The sequence below is a fragment of the Dendropsophus ebraccatus genome, chromosome 6, assembly GCF_027789765.1.
Source record: "Dendropsophus ebraccatus isolate aDenEbr1 chromosome 6, aDenEbr1.pat, whole genome shotgun sequence".
Taxonomy (NCBI): domain Eukaryota; kingdom Metazoa; phylum Chordata; class Amphibia; order Anura; family Hylidae; genus Dendropsophus; species Dendropsophus ebraccatus.
The window spans coordinates 11,178,107-11,190,422 of NC_091459.1; the positions used below are offsets into that span (position 1 = coordinate 11,178,107).

At 38.4% G+C, this 12,316-nt stretch overlaps 1 protein-coding gene across 3 annotated transcripts in view; it reads right to left on the bottom strand.

The window, feature by feature from the left end:
- MLIP (muscular LMNA interacting protein) overlaps positions 1–12,316 on the bottom strand; it is a 138,891-nt gene that overhangs the window by 36,602 nt on the left and 89,973 nt on the right. For all 3 annotated transcript variants that reach the window (XM_069973424.1, XM_069973426.1, XM_069973427.1), the window contains exons 3-5: positions 10,772–10,915; positions 6,658–7,029; positions 379–1,749 (exon numbers count right to left, since the gene is read on the bottom strand). In XM_069973424.1, the coding sequence (XP_069829525.1) occupies positions 379–1,749; positions 6,658–7,029; positions 10,772–10,915 (1,887 nt within the window). The remainder of the gene's footprint in view (positions 1–378; positions 1,750–6,657; positions 7,030–10,771; positions 10,916–12,316) is intronic.

A 12,316-nucleotide genomic window follows, 5' to 3' on the forward strand; every position in this document is an offset into this window, starting at 1 on the left:
ACCCCTCATGGTCGCCACACTGTAAAGTTAAAGTGTTAAGAAGCCATTACAATATGGCGCTGACCATCTTAACACGTAGAGATTTATATTCCTGAAAGCCTATGTAAGTAAACACTAGTGATATGCAAGTAACTCTTTTTGTACTTCAGCCAATGAAGTACTGACACAAGCCTTTTTAGAATTGCCCATGCCAGGTCGGCCTCCAGTGCTCAATGGGACCTCATTAGCATATCGGATGAGGGCGAAAATAAGAATTTATAATAATAAAATATATGTTTTGCATGAATTTGTTAATTTCATGTTAAGTGTGATGCTAATAAAAATATAAGTATTATTTTCTCTTGCACGCAAGATGCCTGAACCAATAATAGTGTATACCTTTTTATTTTCGAGGTCAGAAACCAGAGGCAATGAGCTTCCTGTTGGCAATTCCCATGATCTTGACAAAATTGACCTTGGCTGTGCTGTAATATTAGTAGATAATGAGCAAAGTGGTTCATTTTTTCTTGATAATCCTTGTAAACTATAAGAATGGCTTGAGTGGTTTGGATGCCATGATTGGTAAGTGACCTGATCAGTCTCCATAGTTTCATGGCATAGTGGGGCCGAGTGAGTTTGATGGAGATCATGATTTTTTCCAATATCTATCGAGAAACTAGACATTACATTGCCTGGACAAAAATTTTCATGAGTGGTTAATTTTAAATGGCCCCTGGGTGACGTACATCTTTTCAAAGGAGACATATCACTTTTTCTTTCATCGGGTATGTGACAAAGTGTTTGATCAAAGTTTAAAGGTGGAGGAAACAATGTAACTCTTTTTGATTTACCAAGAACAGGATATTTTTTAGTGGGTGTATATGGCCTACTTATAGGAGGCTTATCACTGATGGTTAAATTATTTTCCTTGCTAGAGGACATTGGTGTATTAGATCTACGATGCAGTGGAGAAGATGGTGATACAGATACTTTTTGAGAAGGTAGTGAACTTTTGGATGGCTTTAAGTGAACTGGGTCTATAGAAAGTATCCTATTTGGGCTTTGTTGGAATGACAATTCACCTTGTGAAATATCAGATTCCGAGGCTGATGGCATAAGTTCAGCCGTTCTTTGAAAGTGTGGCATTTTGGACTCTCTTGGGTAGTTAAGTGAAACACAAGATAAAGCTTTTCTAGGTGTATCTGAAGGAACCGTAAGGGTTGTCCTAGGCTCAGACTTATGCTCATCGGGAGAAATCGTTCTTTTAGGACATGATCGATTTGATTTTAGTAGAGAAGTCAAAAATGAAAGGCGAGATGGAACAGGTGAAGCGGCATCTGATTTTGGTACTGGCGATGGGTTTTCATTCAGACTACATATTGTTGAAGAAGATCCAAAAAATGGAGAGTTCATTGGGCTGGGGCTACGGCACAGTGGATATTTTATAACCTGTATAGGGAGAGGGGACAAGGCACCTAACCTTCCACTATGACTGGTTTTTGAAAAGTTATGTTCTGACATTTCTAAATCAATTGGAGAATATAGAGATCTTCTGGTAGATAAACTAGCTGGAGATTCTGTGGTTAAAGTATGAAATGAATTAGATTTTTGTGATGAGAATGGTGTATGAAATGTTTCTTTGACCGCAGTCTTTGGCTTATGTATATTTGCAGGTATTTGTCTTCTATATTTTTCTGTTCTATCTGGGTGTGAAAATGTTAATAACTGAGGAGAATATGAGTCCAGGCCTGAAGGCACAGAACCAATTTTCTAAAGAGGAAAAAAAAGAAAGAAAAGAAATTAAAGAAATGTAACAAAATTGCATGAATATTTTTTTTATTTTATTTTTGTTATTGTTAAATTTCTTTGTGAACAAATAATTCAAAGCTGCTCAGAACTGTAACAGCTGTTATTTTCCTCCCTTTCTTTGTCAGGTAGTAATCTGTAAAAAATTTCGATTAGCCCCTTCCCAATTTTGAGTTTGAGTTTGACGTTCCTCCTAATTCCTAAAGTCCCATAACATTTTACATTTTCCTCTGACAGAGATATATGAGGCCTTATTTTTGTGTCTTTTTATAGGCGCTCTTTATTTTACCACATTATGTATTACAAATCCATCAAACTTTTGATTAATGTTATTTTGTTTTTTGCTATGTGTTGTGACTAGGGATGGTCCAAACCTGCCGAGGTTCGGGTTCGTATGAACCCGAACACTCAGCATCAGATTCCCGCTGTTTGCCCGCTCCGTGGAGCGGGCGGATACAGCGGGAGGACCACCTGGAAAACTGGGATACAGCCTATGGCTATGGCTGTATCCCAGTTTTCCAGGCGGTCCTCCCGCTGGATCCGCCCGCTGCACGGAGCAGGCAGACAGTGGGAATCATTACCGAGGGTTCGGGTCATACGAACCCGAACCGAACTCGGTTCGGACCATCCCTACTTGTGACCAAAAATTTGTAATTTCGGACTTTTTGAATTTTTGGCAATTTTTTTTCCCATTTACACTGTTGACTGTGGAATCAGGAAACAGACAAATAGTTTGGATAATTTTGCACACAGTGATACCAATTTATGTTTATTTTTATTTTTTTTTAGTTTCTTTTTCATTTCAGAAATAGGAAAAGGGGGTGATTTGATTTTTTTGTATGACCTACCTTAAATTCTCATAAAATACAATACAATATTCATACAAAAGTACACACTAATTCTTGGTGACCAAAGTGTAACAATGAACAATGTACAGTAGGTAAGTCCTTAAAAGCAATGGTTACACAATGGGAGACATTTACTAAGGAGCCTAATATGCGTGACTCTTCTAATAAGGATATTTTGTTCCAATATCTTGTTGACAAATTTATTAAAATTTAGCACTGCCATAGTGAATTATCTTAATAAAAAGTTAGAAAAAAGTAAAAATTGCACATATTCACCTGGAACTGACCAGACATAGACCTGCACCAGTGTGTGCGACTTTTAAAAAAATAAAAACTGAGCACTAATCCCGGATTATAGGAATTTTTGGGTGAATACTCAAAAATTGCATCTAAAAAATATTCACCCATCGAATGCTGGTTCATAAATAGAACTTATACCATAAATGGGCAAAATATCCAATTATTCATCTAAAAATAGGCGCAAAACCCTTAATAAATTTCTCCCAACATTCAACATTTCTTCCAAGAGCGTACTATTTAAAAGGTTTTTTTTTTTGTGTTTATATTTCAATCTAAATAAACCCCCTTCATTTAAATGTGTTTCCTGTGTAAAAACATGTCAGCATGTTCTCAGATTCATGTGAAATTATAGATCCTTTATAAGTAAAAATAAGACCCTTAAAAAGGGTCAACATTTTAATAACTATGATTACAGAAAGAATTCATGCTAATTTTAGCCACTGTGGGTTGTGGTGTAAACTGTGGTTAAAAAAAAAAACAGCAAAGCGTATTACAATTATAATACTCTGCAGGGTTAATAAAAAACAGAAAAAGAAGAAAATTTGCAAAAAGAAAATGAAAGTAAAGTAGACTGGTAGTCTGTCCATGGGGGGGTCGAGTTCAATATAACCAAAGAGCTCTGGGAATATTGTGTTCTGTTCCATGCAGCCAAGAAATTCATAATAATTATAGAACCTGGGAGATGGAACCCTAATATAGGCCGCAAATTGTCCGCAATCTAAAGAACGCATCTTTTTTGGTGATTCTGAGAACCAATTTTTAAATACGGAGAAAGATTTCATTCTCCAAAAAGTTGCATCACATCTTCAGGTATAGTTTTACATCCATAGTGGATAAAGATCAATTTAACTGAACCCCCGATTGGTGGGGAAAGTCATTGTCCCTACAGATCTGTGTGCTTGGGGCAAAAATCTAATGTCTCAACACAGTCTGGGAAGGATCTGTAAAAATAGAAATAGCTCGGAAGTGTTCTCAGATTTTAGAGGTTTTTGGATTCCCGTTAAGCAATGTACTCTGTTTATAATAGCGTCTGCTTCAGAGGAAGAAGACCAAAAAAAATTCGGTCCCAAATTCAGAAAACCTTCTAGCTTTATACTGTAGATTCAGCAATGCCTCGCAGGTGCAAATTGTTCTTGTCTTCCATGTCAGAGATTTTTTTAGTTTTAGGGAGTTTATCTCCTCCTCCGTTAAAGTCACAAGATCCACAAAGTCATTGTGCATGGAGGTTGGTTTTGCCATTTTGAAAGGGATTGTAGGGACTTCTTAAAATGTAAACCAAAAATAAACTTATTTGGTATCACCGAGTGCTTATTTTTTTCAATTTATTACAATATTATGCTAGTGATCCCCAATAGTGAATGGTGTGAACAAAAGAAAAATGCCAGAACTGTGGTTTTTATGTCATATCACAAACCAGAAAAAAAAAATTATAATGAAAAGCATCTAAAAGAGTACTTGTGTCTTGGCTACTTTGGGACAAATAAAAACTATAGATCACAGTGCAAAAAGTTAGCACCACACAGCTTTATAGATGGAAAAATAAAAAGGGTAAAGGGGTCATAATATTGCAGTTTAAAAGTTTTCTTTAACTAGTATAACATATATAAAAAACAACTTCAAATTGTTGTAATCTTCCAATTTACCTTACCTTAAAGGTCACATGTACCGGATCACAGCGGATTTCACACTGAGTTCCGCAGCTAAATCTGCTGCCATTCCCGGTACTGTCATTTGCTTTGCGTTTACATCATGTGTCTCTTCAAACTGCAGCTCTCCAGCTGTTGCAAAACCACAACTCCCATCATGCCCGCACAGCCAAAGCTTTGGATTTTGCTGTTCAGGCAAGATGGGAAATGTAGTATTGCAACAGCTGGAGGGCCGCAGTTTGGAGACCCATGGTTTACATACTGGATTTTTCATTATGCAGCAAGTATGTAAAGCCCCGGCGCACTTTAACCGGCCCTGTCCGCCTAATACATTACCAGGCCGAGCTCCACCAGTAGCCAGGAGCCTGAGAAGCAAGCCGGAGCACGGACTGGTAATGTATTAGGCGGACAGGGCCGGGTAAAGTGGGATAGGACAGGGCTTGCGTCAGAATAAAAAATCTGCTGCGAGTATGTAAATCCATAGAAAATCACTGGACACAGGATCGCAGCGGATTTTGCTTAGATTGAAATATGATTGTTAAAAGATACCCATTAAGGATCTATAGTAAGTCTAAAGTGGGGTCAATCATCCCTTAAAGTTCTGGTTTAAGGTTTAATCACACAACGTCTTTACTCTAACGTTCAATGCCCATCTTTTTTGGATGGTCATCATTTGAAGCCATAAATGAGACTGTATTATGCAGAAAAACGTTGTGTGACCATAGTCCAATACTGTGTAAAGAAATGTTCACATGGGCAAAAGTTGGGGGGGGGGGGCAAGGGTCTTGAAATGCACTGAAGTAAAAGAGGAAGTTCAAGTGGCCACATCTGAAAACGTGAGTAGTTTATACAGTTATTAAAGGCAGGTAGAGGACCTTAGATATTAACCCCTTCCCAATAGCAATCTGTATATATACGTTCCTACTGCTCATGCCCCGTGCAGTAGGAATGTATATATATATACATTCCTGCACTGATGGGGGCTTCCTGATGTGAGCGGGATCTCTGCAGTGAGAGCGATCACGCTCACATCAGTGTTCGGGGCCGGAGGTAATAATAGTCAGCTGCGATTTCACAGCTGACTCTCATTAACCCCTTAAATGCCGTGATCTACAGCGATCACAGCGTTTAAGGTGCTCAGTGACAGATCAAGCATCTGTCACTGAGTGCGGGGCTCACAATCACATGTCACGGCTGCAGGGGTCCCGATCGCATGTGCCGACAGGCGGGGGTAAGCTCCTTACCTCCGTTCTGTCAGTTCGGCGATCCATGTATAGAGTCTGCTCTCAGGTAGGCTCTATACATAGATCGTCGATAACACTGATCTATGCTATACTATGGCATAGCATAGATCAGTATATACAATCTAATTATTGCATGTTTTACAGTGAATAAGTGTAAAAAAAAAAAAGTGTAATAAGTTTTTAAAAGTATTAAAAAAAACTTTTAAACCCCCCTCCCAATAAAAGTTTTAAATGCCCCCTTGCCCATTATAAAAATTAAAATATTTAAAAAATAAATAAACACATTACATATCAAAGCGTGCGGAATTGTCCGATCTATTAAAATATAATATTATTTTTCTCACATGTTGAACAGCGTAAACAGGGGGGGGGATGCATTAGGACTGCTGATTTTAATAAATTATATATCACAAAAAAAAAAATTAATAACAAGCAATCAATTTTTTTCTGTTACACCAATATCATATTAATAAAAACTAGAGGTCATGGCGCAAAAAATGACACCTCAACCAGCCCTGTAGGTGGAAAAATAAAAGCGCTATGACTCTTAGAAGGCGAGGAGGAACATTGAATTAATCTGACCCGGACATCTGGGCATCAAAGGGCTCGGTCTTGAAGAGGTTAAACAAATAAATTAAAACCCACAAAGTCATAGAAGTGTGCATATTCATTCATCAAAGTAAAAACATATAGTAAATTCTTGTAACTCTAAACAGAAATTAAATTGCATCTTTAACTGCTATATATTCTACCTGCTGTTTTTCTTTGCAAACATAGTACAAAAACTGGATATCAAACAAAACCAATGCAGAGAAGGTGCTTAGTGCTTAGTACCTGTGGCTCTTGATCCTTAACATTGCGACAGTCTTCCTGTGAACCAGGCACATAGCTTTCATTAGGCTTGAATTCTAAAAGAGTTGCTTTCGGCTGTCCTGGTGACTCTCGTAATGTTTTTCTAAATTCATATTTTGTTTTCTCAAAGGGCAACGCCTGCGATTTTTTATCAGTTATTTTTTCTTCGTCACCATCTAAGTCCATCACGACAACAAATTCTGCTATGAAAAGGTCATTTTGTTTTGGGTTCTCCGAATAGTTTGAAGTCAATTCTTCCTGTAGTAAATTATTCCCGTACGTTGGTTTGTAAACTGCGTTTTGTGGTGATTCGTGCATATTTTTCTCTAACGATTTTTCATAAACATCTTGAGGCTAAGGAGACATGTATAATAAATCAGACACCACTTATAATTTATGGAATAAAAAAAAGTTGAGTTTATCATATTCTTATAAAGACAATATACAGTTACATTGTAAACATTTTGTTAAAGGGATACTCCATCAAAAAAAAATTCTTTCAAATCAACTGGTGTCAGAAAGTGCCAGGGATTGTAATTTTCTTATCAGCTGCTGTATGTCATAGACATAGATATGTAGGGCATACACCAGCTGATAAGTACTGGAAGACTTGAGATTTTTTTTACAGACGTAAACTGCAATTCTCTGGCACTTTCTGACAGTTTAATTGAAAAAAGTAAGTGAATTTAAACAAGTTTTATGTATTGGTTGCTGTTACCCATAGTCTATGGAGAGAGAAGAGGGAAGAAACAGAAACAAAAGAATAGCTATTGTTGTCTTCCATACACATCATCATCGTAAAGGGAATGTATCATCAGAAAATGACTTATTGTTTGAATGTTTTTATGTTAAACATATTTTTGGTGACATTTTATCTAATTTTCTATTTTATAAAATAATTCTGAAATCTTGCAGATCATCCTCACCATTGGGGCAAAAACTAAACTGAGACTTCCTGTTATGTCTATGGTGATAAGAAGAGGCTGCTGTAAAGTAATCTGTATAGAATTGCAGCTACAATTGACACCAGTAGATAGAGGAGAAAATAGCAGCAAACTGTGGATTGATCTATTCAAAGGTCATAGAGTATGATCAGTAACATTTTAAATTAATCTCAGGGGACAGACTGTTTATTGTCGCCTATGTCCATGAGTCTTGCTGTAAAGCAGGTCACTAAATGCTGTTAAAACCAGCCCAGGCAATATGGCAGTCCTCATAACAATATACAAAAAGTAAATTTAAAAAAATTACAATCAGAAAATAGAAACAGATTAGAATAAAATAACAACGTTTAGTATCTGACTTTAATCAGAAAAAAAAATCTAGGTGACATATGTATTTCAAGAAGCAATGTGGGGTGAGACAGTTTAACATTTACTCTAGCCAGTAGAATCTCTGTTTTTCCTGATGTGGTCACTGCAATTTTCTCCTCTTCCTCTCTCTCTCTCTCTCTCTCTCTCTCCATAGACTTCAATGGGCAGCTGTATTTTAATACTCCAGTGAAGCTGAAACCCCCCTGTCCTCTATACTGTCCAGAATTTATTTCACTTTAAAACACAACAAAAGATGAGTGCACCTGGGTAGTATTAGCGGGTGTAAGCGGAGGCTCCAATCTCCACGAATGCAGTCCAATAGTAAACCACCAAGCTGAACAACCAATTTCCTTATGAAAGCCTTTTTCCTTTTTGGCATTTTCATAGCATCTTAGACCGACCTCTGGTGGCGGAGTTACTAAAGGCCCTATTATTGCCCATATTGGCCAATAATCGTCCCGTGTAATGGAAGGCAACGATCAGCCGACATGAACAATGTTGGCTGATTGTTGCTGTTGTTTGTCTTTCAACATATTGAAAGACAAACGACTGTGATAGTAGCGATCCGCTGCTGTCTCTCCATGGAATAGGAGTGGTGGCAGCAGACCGCCGCTATCCTCTATGGGCTTCCCGGATGATCTAGCGATCACCCGGGCAGCCCCCTGCACCTCACCTGCACTTACCTGCTCGCTGCCACCACGTGCAATATCGGCAGCAGCAGGCAGGGAACGAGGAGCCAACAAGCCCTGAAAGCCCTCGTTTGCTCCTCTATGTCGCCCCGTATAATAGGGGCTTTAGATCTCTATTGAAAAGAAACTATCAGACTTTACTCCTCCAGGAGATCGCGATCCTCCATCTGCATAGCCGAAGGACTGGTAAGGCGTGCAATCACACAGCTGGATGGATGTTTCAGGAGACAACACTCCCTTCCTTATGCATCCCCCCTTACCCGTCCTTCAGCTATGCAAATGGAGGATCGTAATCTCCTTGAGGAGTAAAGTCTGATACCCAACTTTAGGATGTCCACTGAATGTATTTTTGTATTGATTTTGTAACTATGAAATACTTTTTGTAAAAATTGCTAAAAAGTAAAAAAAGATTTAATAAGGAAGTTGGTTGTGCAGCGTGGTGGTTTACTATTGGAGTAGAGAATTTATTATTTGTGGATTATAGGTGAATTAACAGTTATAAATTCAGGGAGAAAAGAGGAGAATTGGAATCTGATGAACAAAGGATTTCTGTCTGTAGTAAGATAAATGCCTCACTTTCTTTTCAATAGAGATCTAAGTAACTCCGGCACCAGAGGTCGGTCTAAGATGCTATTAATAACATTTCATTGAAGAATGATTGAAAACGCGATCCCTTTATTACTAGCTAACACTTATAAATTTCCCCAATTTCTCAACTGTTATTTATTGGTTCTTTATGTAACATTTAGTTAGTTGCTGTGTATCGAGAGTTCATCACTCATTGACATTATTTGCTGATAATAGATATTATATTATAGGTTGGGTTAACACTGCGTTTTTGCAATCCGTTTTTCTTTTTTAACCGTGTTTGCTCTGGCGGCACTCTCCATCGTGAGCAGTAGTAAATTAGAATGCGGGGCACACTAGTGCACATCTGAATTCAGCAGAAGTGAAGATCATCCGGCCGGTACTGCAGTACCGGCCGGGAAGATCTTCTCTGACACCAGCCGTTCTGTGATCAGGCCAAATCACAGAATGGCCGGTGTCTTACACCATGTGAAAATCACCTTAGACAGTCTACGAAATAATTAAAATATCTAATATACAGATTTTTTCACTAAACAGTTTTGTTCACATCTTTCCTTGGGGCATACACAATAGACACATCCTCAAGAGCTGGTACAGAGCCATGCTTCACTTTCTAGAAGGCTAGTCATATGGTTCTCATAAATGGTCTGGGATTCAGGCCCCAAACCACTTAAAATGACACAAGCCCCTTGCCACATGCTGTTAGTATACATTGTGGAACACCACATTTTAAAATCATTTATAGGACTCACAATTTTAGATTACTCTTGAATTAAAGGAGATTTCCGGAGCTTGACATTTTTTTCAAAAGAGACGGTGAGGAAGTGGCTGAACCTAACTATGTGCACCTACCTCCCTGGCTCCAGTGCTGGGGTCTTCTCTCAACCCCACCGGTTCCTGTTCTTAGCTGGACAGGAACGTGGCGTGTCAGCCCTGCTCAACCAGGCAGCAGCTAGGGTGGGATACCGCTATGATCGCTAACTGGCTGAGCGGGGCTGACACGTCACGACTAGAGATAATCGAACATCGGAAAATCTTAGGTTTGATCGAACTAGAACATTTTTTAATGTGCAGCATTTGATTCCCGATGCCTTCCGGGTCCGTGGGGAAGGAGGAAACAGCCCGAGTACCGCCTGGAATTCTGGGATACAGCCTAGGTAATAGGCTGTATTCCGGAATTCCAGGCGGTACTCGATCATCTCTAGTCACGACCCGATGTTAGATCATCTCTAGTAACAACCCAGTCCCCAATCAGAACAGAAAGCTGCTAGAGAACAAGGAACCAGAGGGGCTGACAGCAGACCCCAGCACTGGAGCCGGGGTGGTAGGTGCACATAGTTAGGTTCAGCCATTTCCTCAACGGTTCTTTTGAAAAAAATGTTGGGCACCTCCTTGGGACATCTCCTTTAATGTCCTAAAGTTTTTAAACACGGAAAGTCTACATTTACTTGCTATTTGTAGATGTCACAACAAACTATACATCTATTGTATGTTTATAATTTATACCTTTTCCATCAATGTTCCATTATGACCCACAATTTTCGGAGGACAATATGATTCTTTTGCCAGTAATACCTCTGAAGGAAGCGTTCCAATGGACGGTACAAAAGTAAATGTCAAAGAGCTTGTTCCACTATCAATGGGAGAAGCCTAGTGGTGAGTAAAGAAAACAATCTTGGTCTCACATAATTCTGATATATTTTTTTTACAAGATATAGTCGAAGAGAACGTTCTCACTGGCTAATGAGCTGGAAATGCCAAAAACCAATCATAATATGCATATGTAACATTTGACAATCACCACATTGGTCGTGCTCCATTGACACTGAATTGCAATGTGTCTTCAATTAAAAACATCTAAGTAACAGGTGATGATACTGTCAATAACCTTTAATTCATTGGAAAGATTCTGTAAAGGAGAAATGCTAAGAGCCATAGAGGTTTTCCTAAGTCGTCTTTTGTCCTGATCATTATTTTTGACGGGATTTGTCACAGATAGCTATTACTTACAATTTATTAGGATCACATTGATATCCAGTGTATCTCCTTTACCTCCCACTCAGATTGCTCACAAACTCTATTCTTACAATAATTAAATACGCCGGCACAATGTTGTGACATAAAGGCAACATAAATCTAAACTGTTAATGAAAAATAGCTCTGGCCCGAGGGATGGACTTCATAATTTTTACTTTATGAGATGATACTAAGAAACATGAAATTAAATTGAAATTACATTTTGTATAGTATCTTAGACTGGAGGGGAATACACCTAATAAAACTTTATAGTAAGTCAGTAATTTTGTTGTTACTGATTTTGTAGAAGTGAATACTGTATGTGAGGATATTTCAGAAATTGATTTGTCTAACTTGCTGAAAGTTCCCCTTTAATATTACCTTTTTTTGGTACACATTGAGATTAATGACAGGATTATTTTACACATGATATCAGGTAATGGTTAAAAGATTATTCCAGAAATAATATAATAAGATAATGTATAAGATTTTCTGTTATGACTGTACCTGTTAGGTTTTTGGCACAGTCTTCAGTTCATAAGGTATGACCAAGACTGCCCTTTTGGCCATGAATTTTGTTTTTTCTGTGTGTTATTAGCATTTGTCTGAGCTCTGTCTGAACACTGTCCTACTCCTTCTGCCTTCCTTATTGATTAATCTGCCACACCCGTCTCTCCTCTACTGAGTTCCTTCTAGCCACTTCACAGTTAAGCTCTGTTTTAGCTAGGTGATTGACATTTGGTTTCTCCATTTACCCTTGCTGTTACTGTTTCCATGTGGGTGTGTGATCCAATGCCCATCTGGACCGGTTCTCTGGTCACCTACAAGGTCTATCAGTGTCTGCTAGTTTCCCTAACAAGCTAGGCATTCTGTGATATTCCCTGGCTTTTCTGAACCTTGTATCTGTACCCTGACTATCCTGGTTTTCAGACTGCCCTGACCTTTTTGGGTTTGTCACTGACTATTCTCTGTATCTCATTTTTGTACCTGCCCAGTATTTGCGACCTCGATTCACACAAAATTCACACAAAATTT